General features: G+C 40.9%; 1 protein-coding gene across 9 annotated transcripts in view; it reads left to right on the top strand.

The window, feature by feature from the left end:
• XYLB (xylulokinase) overlaps positions 1–23,532 on the top strand; it is a 93,669-nt gene that overhangs the window by 45,580 nt on the left and 24,557 nt on the right. For 8 of the 9 annotated variants that reach the window (XM_048062335.2, XM_013182465.3, XM_048062328.2 and 5 more), the window contains one exon: positions 22,727–22,785. In XM_048062335.2, the coding sequence (XP_047918292.2) occupies positions 22,727–22,785 (59 nt within the window). Of the gene's footprint in view, positions 1–20,796; positions 20,949–22,726; positions 22,786–23,532 lie in introns of those variants that run through there. The other variant, XR_007162709.2, reaches the window with a different exon arrangement.

Genomic DNA, 23,532 nt, shown 5'->3' with positions numbered 1-23,532 from the left:
AACACTTAAGGTTTTCTATCGTATTTTTTAGATTTCTAGTGTCTGTGTAGCAGCACTTACACAGTTGGCTCAGTAGCTTATTTTCTGTGCTGTGATTAAAATGGAATTACTTTTTTTTTTGCGGTTTCTTATTCGGATTTATTAATGTCTGATTTCAGGCCTAGAAAACGTGTCATGTCCATTTGTGCCAGCCTTACTACGCTTCTTAGTTTAAAGGCTCTCCTGTAATGTTATTAACTGTAAATGCCAGCAGTCTGGTACCAGCTTGATTTAGATGAAGCTCATCTCTCCTGTATAAGCAGCCCTTCTTCCAAAAGCTTCTGCAGTTCCTCCTGAATCTAAAATTAACAGTAAAAGCTCACATTTACGAGAGCAAAGTTATGCCAGTGCAGATTTTTTTTTTTTTTTGAAAACCATAACCAAAAAATAGACTTCCTTGACAAAAAGCTTTGTTAGGATAGAAAACCTGTTTGCTTTACAGTAAATCCGTGAATCCTGAAAATGCAGAGTGGTAGCTGCCAAACAATAGGATTCAGGTGTTGGCTGTGACTTTGGGAGGGCTAAGCTTGTAAAAGATGATTTTGTTCTGCCGTCGACTTGGCACAAGAGAGTCAGGATCCTGAGCAGGAGAAGAGAAGCAGGTTAATAAAGGTGGGTGCGTGGTGCATGGGTAGGATTTGGCTGTAGGAATTTGAAAGTTGAAGGCAGTAAGCTAAGCAGCTTAAAATCTTCAGAATAAGAGGGAGTGAAGCTTGTAAGTGCGTCAAGCCGTTTGCTTAGATCTGGAGTAAGGAGCTTAAGTAGCTTATAACACCACAACCTCGGCAGCTCCAGAGGAAGGGACTTACAAGCTGTGCAACAGCTACACTTCAAAGGCCTTACAAGCACCGCTGATGAAGCCTGCAGGGCTTTGAGAGAGCGTGTCAAGTAAATCTGTCCGTCTGCCTCTTTCTCTGCAGTATCTGAGAGCTTCCTTTTCTCTCCTCCTCATATACGCGGGGACAACTCTCCTCCCTGCAATTATCACAATGTTAAATACCAGGCACTTTAAAATCAGGAGTTTTTCAAAATTAATTTAGTCATGTCCTGTCTATATATTCTTCTTTTCCTCACTGGAAAAACAAATTACTATGTATGCTGGGATGTACTGTTATTTTCTGAAGAAATTTATATAAAAAACTTGAGTGGAACATCTATGGCCTTTGTAGTGAGGGATAGAAAGTTATCTCAATTCTGTAGTTGTAAATTAGCTGTTGTTGTGGTCTGTAGCTTCAGACACATTTGTTTCTTGTTAAAGTCTTTAGGGCTAGATTATCACAAGTTGAAGTTGCGCTGTGTTGCCTTGATCCTATCCAATTCCTGTTGAAATCAGGTGGCTTAGCTGGGGTCAAATAGGCTCCCACAAAGCAGAGTTGGCTACCTTCACAAGCTTCTGCTCTGCAAAATAGTTGTCATGTCTTCAAGAATTTCTTTACTTACTAGTCAAAAATAAACCTTCATAATAGTGCTTTCTTGAGTTATTTTATAATCTCGAGTTTGTTCTTCCCTGACTACTGAAGATGCACTTCTAATTACAGGCATATGACCGGATTTCTGTTTTGCTGCTACTCCCTTCTCCCTATTTAGTTTCTCTATTTCAAAGTAGGTTTTTATGTGCTGCTTAGTATTTCATCTGTACAAACTGAAGCATTTAATGATGAAAAATAAATATTTGTAAATGAGTATCACACACTTCAGGCTGATTTTTTTTTAAAGTCGTCTTTAGGGTTTTTTAAACTGTTCATGGTTCTGTGTTTTAGCTTATAGGTAGTTAGAATTGTAAAATGGGTGAGGTTAGAAAGGAGCTCTGAAGATCATCCAGTCCAAATCCCCTGCTCAGAGGAGGCCCAGCTGGAGGAGATGGCCCAGGACAGTGTCCAGTTGAGTTTGGAATATCTCTAGGGATGGCAGCTCCACAGGTTCTCTGTGAAAGTTATTGGAGTGTTTGATCACCTATACAGTTCAAAAAAAAATAATTTGGAAGGAGTTTCTTGAATTTCTTGTATTTGTTTGTGGCCTTTGCCACTTGTCCTGTCACTGGATGGCACTGAGAAGAATCTGTCTTTGTTGCCTGGACGCTTTCCTCCTGTCCCCCACAATTAATGCATGTTGACAAGATCCTCCAGGAGCCTTCTCTTCTCCAGCCTGAAGACTCCCCGCCCTCTCAGCCTTTCCTCACAGGTTAGATGTTCCAATCCCATAATCATCTTCATGGCCCTATATGGGACTTGCTCCAGTATGTCCATGTTTCTCTTGTGCTCTTGCCCAGAACTGGACCCAGCGCTCCAGATGTCTTGTCTGTGCTGAGCAGTGCTCCCTTGACGTGCTGATACCACTCTTTTACATGCTGATACCACAGGCCTTTTGCTTCCAAGCTGCTTTCCAGCTGATGGCCTCTAGCCAGTTGGCTCTCAGTTGTTTCTCCCCAAGTGCAGGACTTTGCATTTCCATTTGTTGAACTTCGTGAGGTTCCTGTTGGCCCTTCTCTGCAGTCTTTTGAGGTCCCTTTGATGGCAGCAAAACCCTCTTCTTTATCAACCCTTCCCGTTTTTGTATGGTCTCCAAAGTTGCTGAGGATGCACTCTGTCCCATCATCTAAGGCTGTTAGTGTTGAACAGTATCAGCTCTGGTATCGACCCCTGGGGTACACCACCATTGAGTTGCCTCCAGCGGGGCTTTGTGCTGCTGATCACCACCTTTGAGTCCAGCAGCTCAGCCAGTTTCCATCCACCTCACTGACCGCTTATCCAGTCTGTACTTGATCAGTTTGTCAGTGAGGATGTTGTGGGAGACAGTGCCAAAAGCCTTGCTGAAGTTGAGGTAAATAACGTCCACTGCTTTCCCCTCACCCACCAAACCAGTCACCTCACCTTAGAAGGCTATGCTTGCTAATCCCAATAACCTTTTTATCACGTTTGGAAGTGGTCTTCAGGAGGATTTACTCCATCACCTTACAAAGATCGAGGTGAGCCTGAGTGGCCTGTAGTTCCCTTTATCCTCCTTCCCCTGTTGAAGATAGTGACATTTGCTTCCTTCCACTCCTCAGGAGCCTCCCCCAGTTGCCGTGACCTCCAGAGGTGGTCAAGGGTGGCCTCACAACGATACCAACAGGCTGCCTAAGCACCGATGGGTGCATCCCACGAGGTCCCATGGCCTTATATATGTTTATTTAGTTTATTTAAACGTTCCCCAGCGTGGTCTTTTCCCCTGAGAGGAAGTCTTCCCTCCTCCAGTCTCAGGGACCTGAAAGCACGCCTTAGCAGTAAAGACAGGTGAGGGAGGCATCGGGAGCTTTGCTCCTTCATCGCCAGGTCCAGTTTGGCGTAGCGTGGCGCAGGCCTTGGTCTGCGAGGCTGGGTGAGCGTGTCCCTGTGGGCACGTCTCCAGAGAGGCAGGCCTGAGGCCCGCACCGATTTCCCAGACAAGCTCTTCCTGCCCGCGGCTCAGGATCCCGGCCAGCTGCCCCAGCGAGCCAGCGATTCAATCGCAGGGGAAGTTCAGCTTGGGTGAAAACAAAGACAGCAGCACACGTTTTTTCTTTTGTTTTTTGATTGCTTCCGCCTCTGTATCTGAAGTATTTTTGAGAAAATACTTCACTTCGCAGGTGTAGCCTTGTGGACTTTCTTTCATCATAGGTTTTTCTTATCGTTTGTGGCCATTGGAGAGTTGAAAATGCTTTTGGCAGGGGAGTTAGCACAGGTGCCCCGGAGCAACTCCCACTGGGACCATTTCATTCTTTTTACCTAAAGTCCCCTTTTTGTCAGCTGTTTTCTTAGGGGTCATGTCATGTCACGAGCTGTTGTGCTGTCTGCCAGAGGATTGTGTTTCACTGCTGGCTTTTAGGACTGAAACTTCGGTATGCGAAGTAAATTTATTTATTTATTTATTTTGATACTGAAAGGACAATCCAATAAACCATTTTCTTTCTTATTGGAAATTGAAACGATATTGCTTTGTTTGGATGGAAAGAAGTGTACAGGCTGGATTTTGATGTCTCATTGATTTTAAAGCAAAGCATTGACTGTGGTTCGCAGTGAAAAGGTGGTGTGATATGGGTGCTGCTTTCTCGCTCACGAGACATGGCACGCAGCCCTGCTTCATGTAGGTGAATAGTTTTCTACCTCTAAAATACAGACGATGATAATTCCTGGTTGTTAAGGGTGTTCTGAGGATGAATTGCTTATTATCAGATTGGGATTATAAACTAGCTCAGCTGTTATATGGGAAATAAAATTCGGGTCAGAGATTTCCTTTTTTTTTTTGTGGTTAATCCTCTGATGGAAAAACTTCTTATGGACCCTGTACATCAACAGAGGTCTAGTCCAGAGTCACTGATGTTTTCAGGTTCACAGTGATTTATTTGTGCCTTGGATGAGATACTTGGATGCACAAAGAGGAGAATAAACCAGTTTGCTGCATGGTTCTGGAGGGCTGAATTGTTGCTTTTGCTTAAAACTTAGGTAGGATATGGATGTGGGGTAGCATTTCTATTGTTTATTCTGGGAGGTTATGAAAGGAGCTAGGAGGTGACAGGCCATGTAGTCTGCCTGGTGAGCGTGTCTCTGATACGTCAGATCTGACACATGTAGCACACAGGAGGCCAGGGCCCATAGGGTAAATCATGATGCATTTTGTATTCCTCTCTTTCCAGCCAGCCAACTTTTGAGCTTGAAAAAGACAGGATGAGTATAGAAGTCTGAACATACGGTGACCCTAATTAAGCGGCTGATGTTATTTTTTTCATCATCATACTCATTGCAGTCATACTGACCTTAACAACTACCCCTAATCCTTTCCTCTGGTGTGTTCAGCTATTGCCATGAAAAGTTTTTGTCCCAAGAGCAGGAGGCTGAGGAAGCGTGTGCAATCAAATACCTACCTTTTTGTTTCATAAGAAGTTATGCTTTCAAAATCTGTTTTCAAGCTGTCACAGAATTAAAATTACACTTCAGGGGGCTTTTGTGAAGAAACATGAAACATCTCCTTTTGGAGATGGCAATTGAAATCCCTTTTTCTGACTGATAACAGGACTGCGTCTTGAACCTGGATTTGACATAAATCAAGCCAGTGCATTTGCTTTTGGGCTGAGAGTCAGCCTGGCTTCTGCTTGGGGCTATTCTACTTCTTATGAAATATTCACTGGTCCAGAGAGACAATGTGACTTTGTATAACTTGATGGTGAAGGAAAATTTGTGGGATAAAGCAGACCCCGGTTCAGGTTCTGTTCCTACTCTAAATCAGGTGATTTACATCCTAGGTGAGTCCATGGGCAGTGGGGTGATAATGTTTATTCTTTTTCTGATCTTTCTTCAGTTATTAATTTTCTGTCATGGCCCTGAAAAATTCTTTGATTAGCTGTCATGGTCCAACAAAAAATATCTCGCAGAAAAATTCTTGACCAGCTCTCTCAGAACTACTTCGTAAGTTATGAATTATAAAACAAGGGTGCCAATATGTTCTAGGTAATAATGCATGGGTTTTCCCCTTTTATTTAACTAGTCTTTGCTATAGTCAGCATCTCTAGTTAAATCCTTGGCTTGTATGCAGTTGCTGTATTCCTACTTTCTATATGCTGGTATAAGAGTCTAAGACTCCTGTGACCAGAGCTTTTTTTTTTCCCCCTTTATTCTTGTGATTTTCCGTAATTTATATAGCTTTACAGTGTGTCTTAGTGGATTTTTAATTTTGCAGAACTTGAATCAGTTTGCTTTTGAAAAATTAACCAGGCCGTGCCCTTGAAAAGTCATTGCATCCATTATTACCTCCACATGTGATAAGTTTAAGAAAGTGATTAGCAAAGGTGTCACTCATTTCTGCATGCTGTATATCAGATCGGACTTGCTGTGAAGTAGTGAACCATATTAAAGCTGTGAAATCAGCCCTGTTCTACAGGGACTCCAACCAGCTGCACCAATTTTACTACTTTTTCCCTTACAGATTCAGGAATGATTGGAATGGAGTTTGACAGTTTATTTACAGATTCGCTGTGACTGACAGGATGCCAGAGGGGAAATGTTTGTACTCCCTGAAGGTAGTTTTTGGTAACTAAGGCTAAATATCTGACAGGACTTCTGTTACCGAACAGAGTGTGATCAACAGTTGCATTGCTGCAGGATTCAGGGCATCTTTTCATTTAAAACACAGCTAAAATTACAGAACTAAAGCTAGCATTTGCCTTGATGGAAAGCGCACAACGTGCACACCAGAAGATGTGGGGCACTGGTGAGTTCAAGCCTTTATTCCAATCCTGATCTCTCATCCCTGTAAGAAATTAGCACCAGGGAAAGAAGATGAGAACAACTCACATGCCTTCTTTCCTCTTGGTCACTGATTTGCAGACGTAAAATTTGTGAGTTCCATAAATTTTTCAGTATGGGCTTGGATCTCTTATGTGGAAGATTCAAGTCTCCTACACAACAGGCCTGTTTCTCTATATTATGGGCTGTCAAGAGCTCATGGCCTGTGCCTTGAAAACTTATGTCCGTGTGTGATGTTAAGGCTCCTTACAGTCTAACCTTGAAATCAATAAAATCAAATTCATCTTATTCTTATTCTTTACCTTAAAATTAAGGCAGATAAGACTTCTTGTTCATGACTGTGTTGTGCAGTTTCATATTGTGAGTGTGTACAGTAACCTGACTGAAGTATCCTCATGGTGTATAAAAATCAGTCTAATATGATGATACTCAGAAAACAGAAACCTTCTGGAAGAGAATGTGTGAACTATATACTATATAATATACAATGTGTGTGTAGTAATATTATACTCTGTATTCCCAGAACTAGTATTAAACATTTGATCAGGAAAGTATTTTTGTTCATTAATAGCTCTTTGTTCATTTAAGAGGCACAGAAGCTTTTGTACGTTGAAAAGGTTAATTATACTCTGAGTAAAGGTACTTGAATAAATTGTGTGTTTTATGGGTAGCAGAGGTTGAAGGTGGGCAGATCTGTCTAGCGCAGAGAAAAAATATATTTTTATTAGATTGTTAGGTGTTAGGAAGTGCTGCCAACTGGCCAAATGCAATCTGAGTATTCATGAGCAAGAGATGCTGATATATTGCAGGGGACAGAAAATATGCACCTGAGTTCCTGTGTCCTTACTTGTGTTTAAGCTAGTCTTACTCACTATATGTCTCGTATCGTAGAGTTTGGTAAGGTTAATTTTGTTTGTTTGTTTTTGTTTTGTGTCTATCTGGATTCTTTCCTATATGTTTTGGTTATAATAAGGCTATGCATCAAGAAAGAGTCATACAGCAGAAATGGTGAAAAATAAATGAAAAAAAGGCAAAAAGAGTCTTTTTAAGTCATGATCATGTGGTGTCCACTTCTAATGCTGATATGCCAGGTGTGACTTACACAAGGACCTGAATGCACTGTGTCGTACCACAGCTCTAAGGAGGATTTCTCAGGGTCTGTGGCTATTAGATCATCCAGCTGTGCCCACCTCCCCATCGAGTGGGGTTCTTCTGCTACCGTCTTTGCTGTGGATACAACAAGGCTGACAGGTGAATTCTTATTTATATTTTTCTAATTGTCAACAGTAAAGGACATATTTCTGGGAACAGATTCGCAAACAGCTCAGGTCTTTCCCCAGTGAATTCTCGTATTAGACTACGTAGCCGTGGTTATTCTGGACCTGTGACTCTGGCAGTCCTGTCTGCATGGTGACTTTTCCATAAGAGTAAGAGCGATGGGTGTCTGTTCATGCTATTATCCAAGGAGTCAGGTCAGTACCCTTGGGGAATGGGAGTGGTGCTTAACCTATGCCCACGTCTTGCAACCTTGACTCTTAAAAAGCTTTTCTCACAACAAACTGAACTTTGGCATGCCACAGTTTAATATTGCCAGTCTTTGTTCTCTCCACGGAGAAGAGCTGATTCCCCTTCTCCTTGTGGATGCTCTTTTAATCATGTTTCCACTAGTTTTAGTGTTAGCACTGCCTGTTTATAAGCGTACAAGTTTTACCCTTAAGGGTGAAGAAAGGTTGCCCAGTGTAATGCAAGAAGTCAGTGATGGTGTAAGGCAGAAATGTGGTCCAACAGCCCTGGGTTCTGCTTTCCTCCTGTGGGTCTGGTCTAAAACCTTTTAACAGACAAAAGTAGACTTAATGTACTTTTAGTAGACTTCAGCTAATGCTGAATATGAATCTCAAAATCCTCACCTTTCAGGTTCTGGCTGCTGCTGTAAGAAGTTAGGTGTCCGCTCAGCTGCCGCATCCCTGGCAGATGGCGTCTTTCCTGCCTTGACCAGTCCATCACACTGCAGTTACCATGGCTCGAGTCCATGTGCAGGTTGTCACTCTACAAGCTCTGTTAAAAGATACTCTCATGCTTTTCAAGACCCAAGGAAAGTGACCAAATAAATTAAAGAACAGTCAGCGAGCAGGGTGCCTAATACTATAGCTGAAGATCTTTGTACGTTGTATTATTTTTTTTAAAGAACGATTAGATACGTAGCAGGAGTGGAGTGCTTTGAGATCAGTCAGAGCTGTGAACTGGAATCGCAAGTATTACCAGGACCATGATTCAGTGCCTAAAGACAAAAGCATAATTACAAGGAGAAGGTCATTTTTCTAAGCAAAGGACAGTTGTAAACTGCATTTACCAGAACAAAAAAATCCGTATTTGTTGCATTGCATCATTGAATTATTCATCAAGATCAGACACTTTTCTTGTTCAATTTACTTTGCCATTTTCTTCTAGCTTATTCTCAGCAGTTTGGATGAAAATATAGCACAGTGGCACCTGCTTACAAGAGACATTCAATTCACTGGAGGTCTTGATTGGAAAGACATTTGTTTCGGTCCAAGCCAAAATCAAATGCTCTTTGTTTTAATGGGATATTCATGTTTTATGGAAAAATAACTAGAAGTTGTGTTAAAGTATCTCTCAGTTAACCTGTTCTTATTATTTAATGAGGTATTTCAGGACCTTAATATAGAATAAACGAGAATCACTGATGGATCAGATCCTGCATCTGATATATACAGCCTCTGTTGAAAGAAGTGTTTTCCCAGCAATAAGATTTGATTGCCTAGAAAGGTGTAAACTTCCCTTTTTCAGAAATTGCTTCATGTCTATAGGTGAAAATGTCACTCTATTTAGGGTGCTGTTGGCACGGTTAGCTGGTTTCGAGATCCTAGTCAGTGTGCTGAAAGGAGTAAATAATAATTACTCTGTTACTTCACAACCTTTTCTTCTTCTGTGGAAACATACAGAGACACTCAAGCATGCAAGGAGATCAGAATGGGCCCCCATGTGTTCCTCTCACCATGATCGTTTTCCCTCTTTTGTTGCTTTCCCCCATAATTTCCTTCGTTTGCATATTTTAGTGTTTCATACCGTGGTGCCTGAGTCAATTTGCTTTTGAATAATTAAACAGGTACATGCCCTTGGAAAGTCATTGCACCCATTATTGCTGCTTGATGTGTTAAGGGTGAGGAATTGGGAAAAGGCGTCGTGCGTTTTTGGCGACTGCTGTTTTTATGTCAGGGTTGGATGTAATGCGGATGGGATTTGCAATATGCTGTGTTCAAGTCTACGTGGTGAACTCATCTCAGGTACCCCGAGGACGGACCCAGACCGGGGAATAATTTATAGGGTCAGTGGCTGTTGCAGAGACATTGCATATTTAGGTGGGTCTGGGTTTTTGGTGGCAAAAGATTTTGGCTTCTGCAGAAGAAAACCTAAAGAACTGATCGTGAAACCTCTCTGCTGAGTATGGGTTTGGGAGGAGGGGAGGAGAGGATGGACAGGAGGAGTTTTGCAGCCCTGCAGTAAAGGTAGCTGGGACTTCTCTGGAGGAGAGGCAGTCAGCTGGGGATTGGGGTGGGTAATGTGCTCTGAGCTGCTCTGGGGATCGTTGGGTTGACAGGGAGGTTTCTGCAAGCACCAGAGGGTTTCAGGTTTTCATTTAAATCCTGAGGCTGCAAAACTGGAGCATAGCTGCATTACAGGTGCAGCTCTAGTGGGGTTATTGTAGGGTTTTGCTAACATCATGCTGGCCTGCGTAGCTGAGCCACAGATTTCATTCTATGAACAGCATATGCTCGCCAGGGTAGGCCAGTGGCAACACGTGCTTTGTTAAATTGCATTTTATTGTACTGTTGTCTGCTAGTTATGCTTTTTTTTTTTACTGTTGTCTACTAGTTATGCTTTTTTTTTTTTTTTAGTGAGTGTTTTTAATTGTCCACATATTTCAGTGTCTTTGGTCACTCCAAATGGCATTAAAATGTCAGCTTGCTTTCCTTGCTTGTTCTCGTTTTACTCTTTTGCAATTAAGGTGTTGTTAGAAACGTGCATCGATTTCCAGGTAGGTGCTTTCCCTAGGATAGGGCATATTTCTGCTTAAATGTTACAAAATAAACCAACACAGTTTGTGTCCTTTAATGCAAAGGCGTAGGTTGTTGGCGTTGTTGGCCATGGCAGCTGCCTGCTGCCAGCTCCGTGGCAGGGAGGCGAAATCTCTTTCTGAAGCAGAGAATTCCTTCATACAGCAAAACTTCTGCCCAGTCAAGCTGGAGGAGAAAGGGTAGGGTGGAGCGTGTGCTTTGGGTGTTGGAGTTAATGAATACAGAAATAAAAGGAGAAGGTTATGACGGGGTAGTTTTGGGTTCAATGCAATCGATAGGTTTATTGTCAGAGAAAAGGGACTCCACCCATCCATACAGGTGTTGTCTTTTGGCATTTGGAAGAGCTTGCCATAGAATTGCCCAGCTGTGATTCAGGTTCCCTATGCCAGCACAGTTGATGTGTTCAGCCATGTGCTAAATGAAAAGCATCTAGTTTTGGGGTTCCTCAGTGGGAGAAAACTGCGAATAGGGCATCAGTTCATGAAAGAGCAGCCACTGGAATTGAAGAGGTTAACGTGTCAGGAAAGGTTACAGGAATAACACGTACCTAAATAATGGTAATTGGTTAAAAGTAGTAAGTGCCTTGGAGATAAAGAAAAAAACTTTTATAGGCTGTAAACGAGATTATTGAAATCCTTCAAACCAGGCCATGTTAATGACGCAGATCTTGAAATGTGCGATGGCTGAGATTTAAATATGTGTTTTGATATGAATTGTACGATCACTCATCAAAAGCTTCAGACCTGTTGCTTTTTAAAGGATGTTTTCTTTACTATCTGAATCAAACATGTCAGCTCTGCAATCTGGGGTCGGTTAATTGAAATGCGGTGAGAGTGCAAAATCTGGATCAAGCGCGAGGCTGGCAAACTTCATTCATCCTTTTCTATGAGCAGACCTCTAAAAGTAAGTGCTTAGCTTGAGAACTGTTGATGAAATTAGTGACATTCTCCATCCTTCTTTACATGGGAAGGACTTGGGCCAGATGGAGTCTGAAGGAACAATTTGAAATATACCATGTCACACTTGATTGGATTGAGTGAATGAATAGCAGATCTTGAGGAACGCCTTATTATAGTATTATTATACTTTTCACTGTCTGGTGATGGATTTTATCTCACTAGAGCAAAAATCTGGAATTGGCATGCCCAAAATACCCCAAGGTAGGTTTTGCTGTTTCCCTTTTCCTCATAAACTGTTATTTAATTTTAGGTGATTGAATTTGGTGACATTTAGTGCACATTAAAGGGAAGAATTTATAACTCCAGCTAAGGCAAAGTATATTTCAGGCTTGTTCTTTGTGAGCTTTTCTTGCTATTCTGCCAAGTCCATGTGCACCTCTGCCTGCTAGAAACCTGTGCTACATGCCCGAGCTTCTGGTTGGGCTCCTTCCTCAAGGTAAAATAACATCTTCAGCAACCATCAACAGGAAAAATAAATACATGAATCTGTAAGAGCAGTTCCACTACAGAGTGAGGGGTTGAAGGCACTCGTGTGTGCCTTGGGTTCCCATTCAAGTGCTCTCTTGATGCCTTTAATTTATATTGACCCCTGGAAACTGTGCAGCAACGTGATGGCAGCTAAGGATGGTTCAGGTACTAGGAAGATCCATCAGGTTGATGTACCCACACCCCACCTAGAGGGGAATGTGATACAGCAGGCACCACAAAACCCCACCATTTGCCACCAGATCTCCCCATTTCCAGCGGCATGAAGTTTTGGGGGTGTTTGGGAATGGAATATCGAACGGTACAACCCCTTGGTACAGTGCCCAACAGTGTACCCTTCCCGGGTCTAATATTTCATTTAAAAGCAATTTGCCTGAATAAAATAAAATATGCATGATGGGTGAACACAGATGAGCTCTGTTAATGTATTCTAATTAACTTGCTAAAAATATTTTAAAATCTTAATAAGCTTAAAGAGAATTTCTGATGATCAGATGCAATGTTAATGAGCAGGGTATAAAAACACAAGAAGGTAACGTGGATCGCTGATTGGCAGTTGCAGCGCTGTCTGTGTAGCTGACATCTTTCTCGTGTGAAGGAAAGCTTTTTGGGTTAAATTTCAGCTTTTGTCTTGGTAGCTAATTTCTCAAGGTCCTTTTCGAAAAAGCTTAATGAGCAAAGCATTAAAAAAAAAAAAAAACACACCTGTTTGATTTTGGGTGGAGTGGGGATTTTATTACTTAATTATGCCTTAGAAAAAACATGCTAAGGACATTGATAATAAAGTATATGTGTTCTTTGTGTGTGGGAGAATGATTCTTTTCCTTTTATATCTGCCATAAATCTCAGCTTGTAGTTCTTGTTCTCTCCAGGCTATTAGGTTTCTGCAGCCTGTATTTCATTCCTTAGCACCTATTGTTGCTTGGCAACTGCATCCGATTTACATGAACCCAGCCCGGGAAGGAACAGCTACCTGGAACCTTTCTGCTCCGAAACCCCGAGAAACGTAGTGCTTCTCCCATTCGCTATGACAATTATTAGGAAGTATTAATTGCTCCTGCCTATTCATCTTCCTATAGCATTTATTTTATAGTTAAAGGCAAAAAAACCCTCCGTTCTCTGTTTAGTTCCAGTCCGCCAGAGGTCACAAAATTCATTTATAAGTAATCCTCTCGGAAAGGAGGAGGTTTATTAATAACAGAGGAGTTTAGTAGTGTTCAGAGCCTCAGCCGATGCAAGCGGTCCCCAGTGCTGCGTGCTGTCGGTACGGAAAGGAGGAGGTTCTGGGCTGTGAAGTGACCCACCATAGTCATATAAGGAAGATTAGTGTTGGTTATTATTATTTTTTTTCCTGATAGTAAGTTCTGTATAGTTCTTAGGGAGAAAAAGGACAAACTGTTTCCAACTCACTCTGTGTGCTCCCCTTCTTGGTATATGAAACAAATAAGCAGATTTTCTGCCTTCCTCGGAAAACTTGCCTGGTGTTTTGCGAGCAGGTGAACCCCTCTTATTAATTATTCTTCTGAAGTCCATTATGGCCTGTAGGTTATATCTAGTGAGAGGAACAGGAGGTATTAAAAGGAAAAATCAAGAAGAAAATTTCTTCACCAGCACAAAACAGTCTTACAGGACTAGGAGAATGAGAGGTACAGGCAACGTTTGTGAGTACCAAACATAATACTTTTTTTTTTATATATCTTGTGAAGAAAACACCGAAGTTGCCTTGTTTTATATTTTCTTTTCCTCATCTGGCTTATCCTTTGCAAAAATAAGATGATCCCTGGACATTGACTCTTTCCTGTTGTTTGTAGGCCTTTGTTAATGTTTTTTAGATAACTTGTAAAGAAGCAGAGTAGATTTGAAATCTCCTAGAGATCTGGTTTGCAAATCTAGATCATAAGCCGTTTCTTGCCAAAGTTCATCATGCTTTGGGTTTCTCTAAAATCAAAATACCCTGTAGGATGTTCTTTCCTCTCTTCCCTCAAGTGGCATTCAAGGTCAAGTCGTCGCACCCTGTGCCTTTTAATTATATTCTGTGGCTTTAGGTAATGCTGAACTTGCAGCTGATTATTATTATATTTTCTCCTGTGGACATGTCTTGCTACTGATGCGCAGACTGTGCAGATTAACTAATGCAGAATCGAATGCATTTGTGATCTAAGTAATGAAGGGGCCTTTGTTCTATTCTTGGTTGTTCCACTGATTTTGTGCGACCTTGGGCAGCTCATTTATCTCCTTCCTTGCTTTTCCCATTTTAACCTTCCATGGATGGTGTCCTATGTTGATTTGCCAATGTAATTTGTTAGTTCCCTTAAAAGATTTGCAAGGATGAATATTGCTGTGTGTGAGGACTAATAGTTTTTACAAATGAAACAATGGTGGGTTTATGTTTCTAAATAACTCAGCAGCACTATACATTGCTGCGTGGTCTCTAAAGCCACATGGTGATTACCCACGTCAGAGTTGGGATAGGCATGGGAGGGTATATGTTTTGCTCAGGTTCAGGCATGAGTTTTTCGTACGTTGGAATATTTTGAAGAAATACTGAGACGTGCTGCAATGCTAGCAACAGAGCACATTGAAGAAAATCATAGTAGTGGTCACTTTATTTACTTATTTCTTTTTTAAACCTATTTCTGGGAACATCTTGCATGGTCCTGACTGTAGGTGAACGTCTCGCCTCTGGCCCAGGGAACTGAGCAGTAGGAATTCTTGGTTTGCATCTCCAGCGTTCCCAGCGGCACTGCTGCATGGATTGGTGGAGAGCTCTCCCAAACTCTGGTGCTTCTGGTGACGGTGACGACAGGATGCCTGCCCTCCTCCTGTGGTACTCTGCACAGCACGTCTTCCAGAGCTGCACACCTTCAAAGCTGGCACATGCTCCCAAGAATCCTGGCAGATTTCAAGCAAAAGTTTCTCTGATTAATCAAGAGTTTTTCACAGAATGGTTAAGGCTGAAACTGGATGATCTGTAAAGGTCCATTCCAACCCAACTGTTCTATGGTTCTGTGGTTGGAGGGCACCTCTGGAGCTCACCTCATCCAACCCCCCCCTCAAGCTGGGCCACCCAGAGCAGGTTGCCCAAGACCACATCGAGGCGGCTTTTAAATATCTCCAAGGATGGAGACTCCACCACCTCTCTGCACAACCATTTTATACACTGGTACCTTCCTACTAACTATTTGGCCAGGCAAACTGACAACATGCAGCATCAAGTAATTCTAGGGTAGATGTTTTCAATGCTCTTACTGACCCTGCTCTTTTTTTCTAGTGGTTTTAGTGGTGAAGACATTTCTGCTAGGTACTGGTAGCGTACCAGCGGCTCTAAGCATCAGCGGTTTGTGGTCTTGGAAATATGCCTTTTAATGAGTAGCAGAACTTAATATACTTAGCTTATCAAAAAAAGAAAGACAAGATGTAATTTAATTGTGGTCTATAAGTGCCAAGACATGAAGGGGAAGCCCAGCTCTACACTAATGTTTTAATTGGAAGGCTGAACCCAGAAAGATCAACTGGCTAGAAGTTTAAAAGATAAAAATCTAAATGATGGGAAAAGTATAAATATTTAAAGTCTCATTCAGCATGAAAATAGCCAGTAGTCGCAGTAAATTCTCTGTCACTTTGCCTCTCTCAGCGGAGAGGCTCTGTATCTTCTTCGCATTACTGTCCTTGAGCAAATGCACTGCTGGGTTGGATGGTGGGATCGTGGTGTTAAAGTTGTGTGACCTCGATAAAGCAGATGGTCTCTTCTGACCTTTAACGCTTCTGGAGCTCTCTGTAGGTAGATTATTAAATAGCTGGATGTAATGGCTAGATTTCAAACACGCAGCTTTGGTCTCCTCTAAGGTTTGGTCTCCTCTAAGTTCTGCTTCAGAACATTTTTTAAGAATCAGTTAGTTTGTCCCGTTGGTTCCAGATTTCCTGTTTATCTGCTGAAGGACAGCAATTCTGAAGTGGGGAGTGAAGATAGAGGTGTTGCCAAGGGTCTCTGAATAATTAACGGAGGCATGGTGTAAATCAAAGCAGGTGACACTTTGTTGAGCCTTTAATTGAAACCTTGGCTACCTCATGGATGTTTGGACAACTGCTGAACAGTTTTTGTGGTGATTAGTATTTTTCCCAAGACACTATTTTTAAGTTCCACAGTTCTTGCCATATTTAAACTTCGGTTAAAGAAAAGATGAAAACTTTGAGTGCCAAAAAAAAAAAAACCATTGAAGCTGAAGTAAATCAGTTCTGAGTTCTGTTGGTGAGTGCATTTTACCTCACTAATTCCTGGTGACTTATTTTTTCTATAAGGAATTAATTCAGAACCAAGAATTTATACAAGTCAGAGAGATAACAAGTATTTATTAAATTGTGTCTAGTAGTAATGTCTTCAGGAGAGGACTTTTCCCCAAGTACATTTTGAGTCTTGACCAAATAGATTTTAAGTGTTTCCTTCTCGTTTGCTTTCTGCCTCTTTCCTTAAAAGCTTCTGCAGGAAGGTTTTTCCAAATTATTCAGCCTGTACCTATGAAAACTTCTGGTCTGAATCGGCTGCTTTTTTTTTTTTTTTTTTAACTGCTTCCTGTAAACTCTAGTGTTGAGTTGTGGGTATATTTTTTATACGTTACACTTGGAATTTAGCCCAGGCTTTGAGAAAATACTCTGTCAAATGGAGATCCACGTCTTCAAAAAAAAAAAAAAATCACAGTGAATTGATAAGCAATTGAGCTCTGCAGTATTTCTACAAGAAGTGCAAATATTCCAGAGGTCTCATAGTGCACTTGTCAATGTATATGCGATAGCGCTGTTATGACTATTGATCAGCTTGTTCCCAAATAAGTCTTTAACGTTCATGAACCAAACTTTTCCTTGCTGCATAACTCTGCTGAAGTCAATGAAGCTGAATTGTCAGTAGCGTTGTATCGTAAATTTTTTTTTCTGGTTCCCTATAGTACGTCTTGGACTATTTGTGTTTTTGGGGTAATTTGCAATGTTGTGAGGTGTGGTTAAAAAGATAATTTTTGTACGCGTTTTTTCTACGTTTATTTTTCCTGAAATCCATTAAAACGGGGAAGGCTTCTTCCTGTCTGAAGTGAGTTAGATTAAGAAGAATTTTAGAGTTAGGTGATTTGGTGTCTTTCAGTTTCAGGTTGTGAAATACAAAGTTTTGTCTTTATTGAAGCAAGGTCTTAGGAAAGCTGAATTTGGCATCTTCATGAAGAACAATCTCTGCTATTAGTAGTCAACATTGTTGCTTGAGAACACGAGGCGATCTAGACTAGCAGTAGCATATGAATCTTGACTCTGGGTAACATTTCTACTCTGTTTTACTTAGGCATGTGCACATCAGCTCATAGCAGTGGTATTATTCTTGCCTTGCAGCAGTGTGATCAAGAAGAATCATGCTCGTTCTTCCCTACATCATTGTAGAGACTTTGTCTATGTAAGCAGTGTAAATGTTGAAGATATTAGGCATATTTGTCATTGCTGCTGAGAAAATCAAGGCTTTTATTTTCTCCTGTTGAATTACAGCTGGTTTGATGGGAGCTGTAGCCATACAGGCTGATGATCAATTCTGTCCTTAAAAGTTATTTTTCTTCCCCAGGCACTGCATTTAAAAAAAAATAAAAATAAATTCTGTGCCTGGAAAACTTCTAACATGCAGTTGAGCAATTGAAACCCTCAATGAAATTAAAAGTCTTAACGAAATATGAAAGCTTTGCTTATAAGCAAGGAAAAGGCCAACCTGTATGGCAAATATGGCTTGCTTCTCTCTGTAATAAATTAGCTGACACTTCAAAGTACAAGTAAAAAGGCCTTTTAAAAAACAGATTTTGAATAGCTTTTATGAATTACTGTCTTCTTTTTAGTATTGCAAAGATGGATGAATTTGTTTTATTATTTGGCTTCAAGCCTGTAGTTTTTTTCACTGGGGCAGTTGTACGGATCTCTAAATTAAAAAAAAAAAAGTTAAAAATCAGATGCTGTCTAACGTGCTGAAGACTGTGGCAGTCTGTTTCTTCTGTGCTATGAAATGCTTGGAGATGTCAGAAGTAACAGAGCACAACAAGGTAGAGAAGCAAGTGCATTTGGACTCAATCCTAGAAGTCACAGGGATGTAAGAGCCGTTTGGTAACCTGTAACTTGAATATTTTCATATTTGAAAAGGTATAAACAACAAAAACCTTTTGCCATAGTGGGAGTTCAGTTCACGGTGCTTATTTGAATAAGAATGATTAGCATGAGTTTTTGAAGAGTTAATTTGTAAGGAGGAAGATTTTGGAACGTTGGTTTTATAAATGGGGCAAAATAATGATGTATTTTTGTTTTGTTTTTCTTGAATGAAAAGCAAGAAAATATATTTTTTAAAATTATAGTGTTTGGAGTTAATCAGAGAAATAAAGGAGGGGCTGACACTTTTCTTGTTGCTTACAAATTGTAAATTGCAGTTATTCGCAATCATGCTTATAGCTGGCGTGGGTTCGTGTGCGTAATCAGCTGCTTTTTGAATGCATGTTCTATTGTTCTGTTTTATTTATGGATTCATTTGTGATGAGAAAGACATTATGAAGTTGTTTGAATGAAGCCTTGGAAATGTCTTTTAGGAGTTTTGAATGTCAGCTAGCGCTTGGAGTTTGGGGTACAAATCAGGGCTGGGCATAGAAATGGAAATTTAGGTGAAAAAGTTGGAGGGTTTTCATCCTCAGCTTCTGCTTTCTGGCTTTGCGGTGCATGAGCTAGTGAAATTCAGGACTGATATGGACATGTTGTTGCTGTCAGCTGAAATACAGCCAAAGCCTTGAGGTCAGGAGTCTTCCCATCGATTTCAGCACCTGGACCTGTTAGCGCTGTGATCTGACTCCGCTCCGGGTGGAACAGGAGAGTGAATTTCTACCTCCAGCCTCCTTTGTGCTGATCATCGGTGCTAACCTTCTGATTGATGTGAGTTTGCTCACGTGATTATTTTTCTTAATGTCTATGGTTATGCGCCAAGACCATTGGAGGGGATGTTGGGCTGCTCTGGAGGGACTCTCCCTGTGCCACTGGTTCCTGTTTCACGTGCTGAATCCACGTGGGCGATGCTCTTTGAGTTTGTACTTTCTAAAACTTTTTGTCCACACCCCCCAGCTTTTTGTCTTAATGCGATGAAGCTGCTTGCTTTTCTGGGAAGGCATCATCAGTACAGAACTTCAGTCTTTTGGGGAGCACTGAAACTGCTGTAACACAAACCACAGTAGTTTCCCTGTCTTCTCAGTGACAGATTTTTGTTCCCCTTTGTGCCTTTCAGTGAAAACAGTATTTTGACTGAAAACAAGAGCCAGGAGGTGAACTTTAACATCATTCAGTTCTTCTTACTGGATCTCTGAAAGGCAGAGTGGGGGTGGTTGTGTGAGCAGTAACACGTTCAGAGGGCTAACATCTCAGTCGTGTTTGGGAAAGTGCCTTATGCTCCATCTTGCTGTGCAAATGAACTTCTTTACTTGTCTCTTCTCCCCCTCGCTCTGTCTGCTGCCATGGGAGTTACTATTTTAACTGAATTTCCTTAAATTAGTCACCCCATTCCGCAGCAGGTAATAGATCTGTGGAAGATGTGCATGTTGCAAGATGACACCATGCCCTGTGAACACTTTCTAGACAGGGTTAAAAATCTGTATCGGCTCTCAAAAAATCATAAAATTTTAAATAGGAAGGAAATAAACTGGTTGGTTAGGTACTATGCAGGGAGCTTTTAATTAAAAGATGTTTAAACTGATTCTCTCAACTGTCAAAGAACTGAATTCATGAATTATGTTTGCTACAGTTGTTTGGTTTTTTTTTTAGTAGCACTGTGTTTAAGTTCTTTCTGTGCACTGCCGTAGGGGATAGATGGTAGCTCCCGACAGATTCAAACACAGCTGGCTGAGAACACCACTAGTGATGGATGAACGATGTCTTTGTTAATGCCCCTGTATACATAAATGATGGGCTTTATTTATTTATAAGATGTATCCAATTACACACCTCAGAGCAAATGTCCACCGTTCAGTAAAGCACACAGTATTGGCGTTAAAAAGGCAATCCTGAAATCAGTGATCAATGCCTTTTCCCCAGTCTCAAGGGAGAGATTGAAATAAGGAATAAACCTAAAATTCAGTGAATTCGGATCGGTTCTTTTGGGACCTTCTTGTTTGTAATAAAACTCAACCAGTGAAGCTGTCGTCTCGGCTCTGGACATACGCAGAGCTGCTGCTGGAAGCGTGGAGCACCGGGTTCGCTTGAGATCTGTCTTCCACGTGCTCTGATGGACCAGTCCCACCAGCACACTGGGTCAGATTCTGTTGTCAGATATTGATGGCTACGGTTCACTAGGCTGCTACCTACTGGGATATGTTTTGGTGAAGCAAACCATCCTAGTTATTCAAAGTGGAGAAGAATGAATGGTTTTGCCCCTTATGTAGCTTCAGCATAGAATTTATTTATTTATTTTTTCTGTGTAGCTATGTGTTTTTGTACTCATAAGCTGACCCCATTCAGAACTTGAGATGTCCAACCAACATCAGAAACTTCATTGCATAAACTACATCATTTCCTTTTATCAAGTAGGCTAGCCATTTACTGAAATAATTCTTAGTGTTTACCTACAAAAGAATTAGTCTGGATTAAGATAGGTGTGCAGATAATCCGGGGTGTTAAGCACTTCTAGGCTTAAGTTCTGTCTCCTCTCTTGTTAGGTATTTACCTCAACTAAAAGTAGGGTAAATGTAGGTTCATGGGTGGTTTCTGTAGAATGAAGTGTACATGTAGTGTAATTTTACCCCTATTTTTTTTACCCCTGTTTTTCTTAGGGAAACATTTATATAGAAATATCCTGAGATACAGTTATGGCCTAAAATGGTAACATATACAAAACCTGAATCTTCTGACCTAGCAAGGAGTAGAAGTCTCTTGTCCAGTCCTCAATTCCTAATGCAGATATGTTATCTGTTACAGGGACACTGAAGTCAGCTTGAAGGCATAAGTCAGCCCTACCTGGCCTATCAGTTACTGTGCCAGTGAAAGAAGATGCAGTACCTACTGACAGAACCCCCAAACTTTTGGAAAGTTGGGTAGCAGCAGCCCTAAGACAGAGAGCTGGCATGCAGGTGGAAGTACCAGAAGCAGCTGAGCTAAGATTTGTTTGCAGTTTTCACAGGGGTGGCCACTGCCTGGCTTTACCACCAATGTCTTATGCACCATCCTTTCCAGATGGGGATATCCCAGCAGTTTACAAAGCCCCTTTCCAGAGGCAGGGGGTAGTAAGCATGCCTCATTCATTCGGTTTGTTCAGTCGCTGTGAAGTGTAGCAAACATTTATTTCTAATTCTGTCTTGCTGGCTGTCTTTGAACTGTGGTTTCGTGTTGGATATGGTACTTTGGCAAGAATTTATATTCACAACAAGGTTTTAGCAAGACAGAATTGCAACTACTAGGCAAATCATTCAGAGTTCAGTTTGGTCTCTAGGAACAGAGGCTTACCAGTTATTTTTCACTGGTTTCTGTGCTATTATGTTGTTGTGATAATCTTGGCAGGGATCTGTCACTATGTGTTGGTATAATTGAAACTTGTTTTCCCTGAGGAATCGCTCTGCTGTTTGTTTTATTTGTTTACTGACATTGACAGAGATCCTAATGGCTTTTAAAACCCAATTTGTGCATCTCTGAATATCCTCCAAAGAGGAAAATAAAATTAAATTTATCAGCAAAATAGGGTCCTCCATGCTTCAGCTGGGTCTTAGACTCCACCTGAGAATCTAGTAGTGGGTCAAGAAATGGCATGAGGAACCTTTGTGAGCTGCATCTTCTTTGTTGCTGGTTTTGTCTTCAGAGACCTGGTCATTAAGGTACTTGAAAAGATAAATGACAAGAAGTCATTTAGGGCCTCAGTATAAGTTGACCAAGTTTTCTTTCTGTGAAATAAATTATCTTTAGCTTTCATTAAAAATGAGGTTAAAATAACATAATAATATCACGCTAAAATTCCCCTTTCAGGAGGATGGTGTTATTATTGTCACGGATTAGGATAATCGATGTCTTTTTTTTAATGTTTTTTTAAAAATATAATATATTGAAGTATTTACGCATTTATTTAGTTGTAAGCCTTTAAAGAATTTCAGTGAGATATGTGGACTACTGATGCTTATAACACCTTGCTGAATTGTGGTTGTGAATAGATGTATGGCTTGTTGCATGTTGTGCTCCAGAGGAGCATGCGCACAAATAAATAATGAGGCATTGGACAGAAATTCGAGAACATGATGAGGAAGGGTGGGTTTCCTTAAAGACTAAAGAATGCAGGGTAATTTTTTTTTCTCAATACCTCCAAATCTATGTTTTTGAATTGGATGAAGATTCAGATCATTTTTTATTTTGTTGAATTGACTTAGACTATCTCTAATTGCCTTTTGACACACTTCCTTGTCATTCAAGCAGATAGAGATTGCGCAGGTTTCCGTGAACTCTGATTGTGAACGTCACGAGGAGACAAGTTTGGAAAATACTGCTGATTTTAAAGGTTATCTGTCAGCTTGTATATATACAGCTATGAGCCAAACCAATCTGACCTCAAACCAGAGCTGTAGTATAATAACACTCAGCCTTTCGTATTGGATATCTCTTTTGCAAATCTCCCAGACTTTGATAGCACTATAATAATAATAGATCAGCAAAACTTATATTGCCTCGTCTAAAGAAGTGTTCTAATGTGGCTTGGAAAGGTGGGTAATTAGTCTTATCTCCTTTTTTACAGAAAGTAGATTAGAGGTACAGAGAGAGAGCCCAGGCCATTTGACTCCCACCACCTTGTTCTCATTGCTTGGTTCGGTAGTGCAAATCCGGACAATATGCAATTTCAGGCTGATCTATATGTTGTATTGCATTGCAGTGCCCAGAACAAGGATTTTGGCTACTGGTGGTGCATCCCACAATAAGAAGATATTACAGGTAAGTAGGAAATTAAATCCATTGAACTCAACGCACAGTTTTATCTGCTTTTTTATTTTGATGTACAGAATCCAAACCACTGCAGCTGCACAGGAAGGTGTGGGTATGAGATTATGAATCTGCTTCAGGTCTTTGGGATTCTTCCTCAGATTTAATGTGGAGAGACCGTTAGCCCAGTGCTAATTTTGTATTGAACTTTATTTTTTTTTTATACTTGACTAGTTTGATGAACGTGTATCTGGAACACTGGTGATTTCCAGATCTCATCACTTACGTCAAATCAATCAGCAAAGAAATCAAGAAGAGACTTGCTAAGATAATTGAGATTTTTCTAGTTTTTGTCATTAAAGTCAGAGTTGGACCTTAGATTTAATCTGGGGGGGGATTGTGCTGGTGCTAAACACTCAGAAAAAAACAGCGAAAGTAACAGGAAAAAAAAACACCAACAACAAAACACGCTATAAACCCTGTCCCTGTTGTTTTGAGCAGCTGTTACCTATTAGCAGTGTGTCACATATTGTGGGGGAGGCTATGCTTCTGTATAGTCTCTCTTCCATCTTCCCACCTTCCTCGTCTGCTGCAGTTGCTGCACGTCCAGCCCTGGTTAAGATCCTTTGTCTCAAGAAGATGTCTTGGGAGCAGAGTACTGCGTGCTCTGCTTCTGCACTTTGGCCCTGTCCTGTAGGGACCCTCCCAAGGGATGGGAAGGTTGTTTAGTCTCTACAGACTGTTTAATTGTTGGCCTCC

Source organism: Anser cygnoides, chromosome 2 (genome assembly GCF_040182565.1).
Source record: "Anser cygnoides isolate HZ-2024a breed goose chromosome 2, Taihu_goose_T2T_genome, whole genome shotgun sequence".
NCBI lineage: Eukaryota > Metazoa > Chordata > Aves > Anseriformes > Anatidae > Anser > Anser cygnoides.
This window is presented reverse-complemented; position numbering and strand designations above follow the sequence as displayed.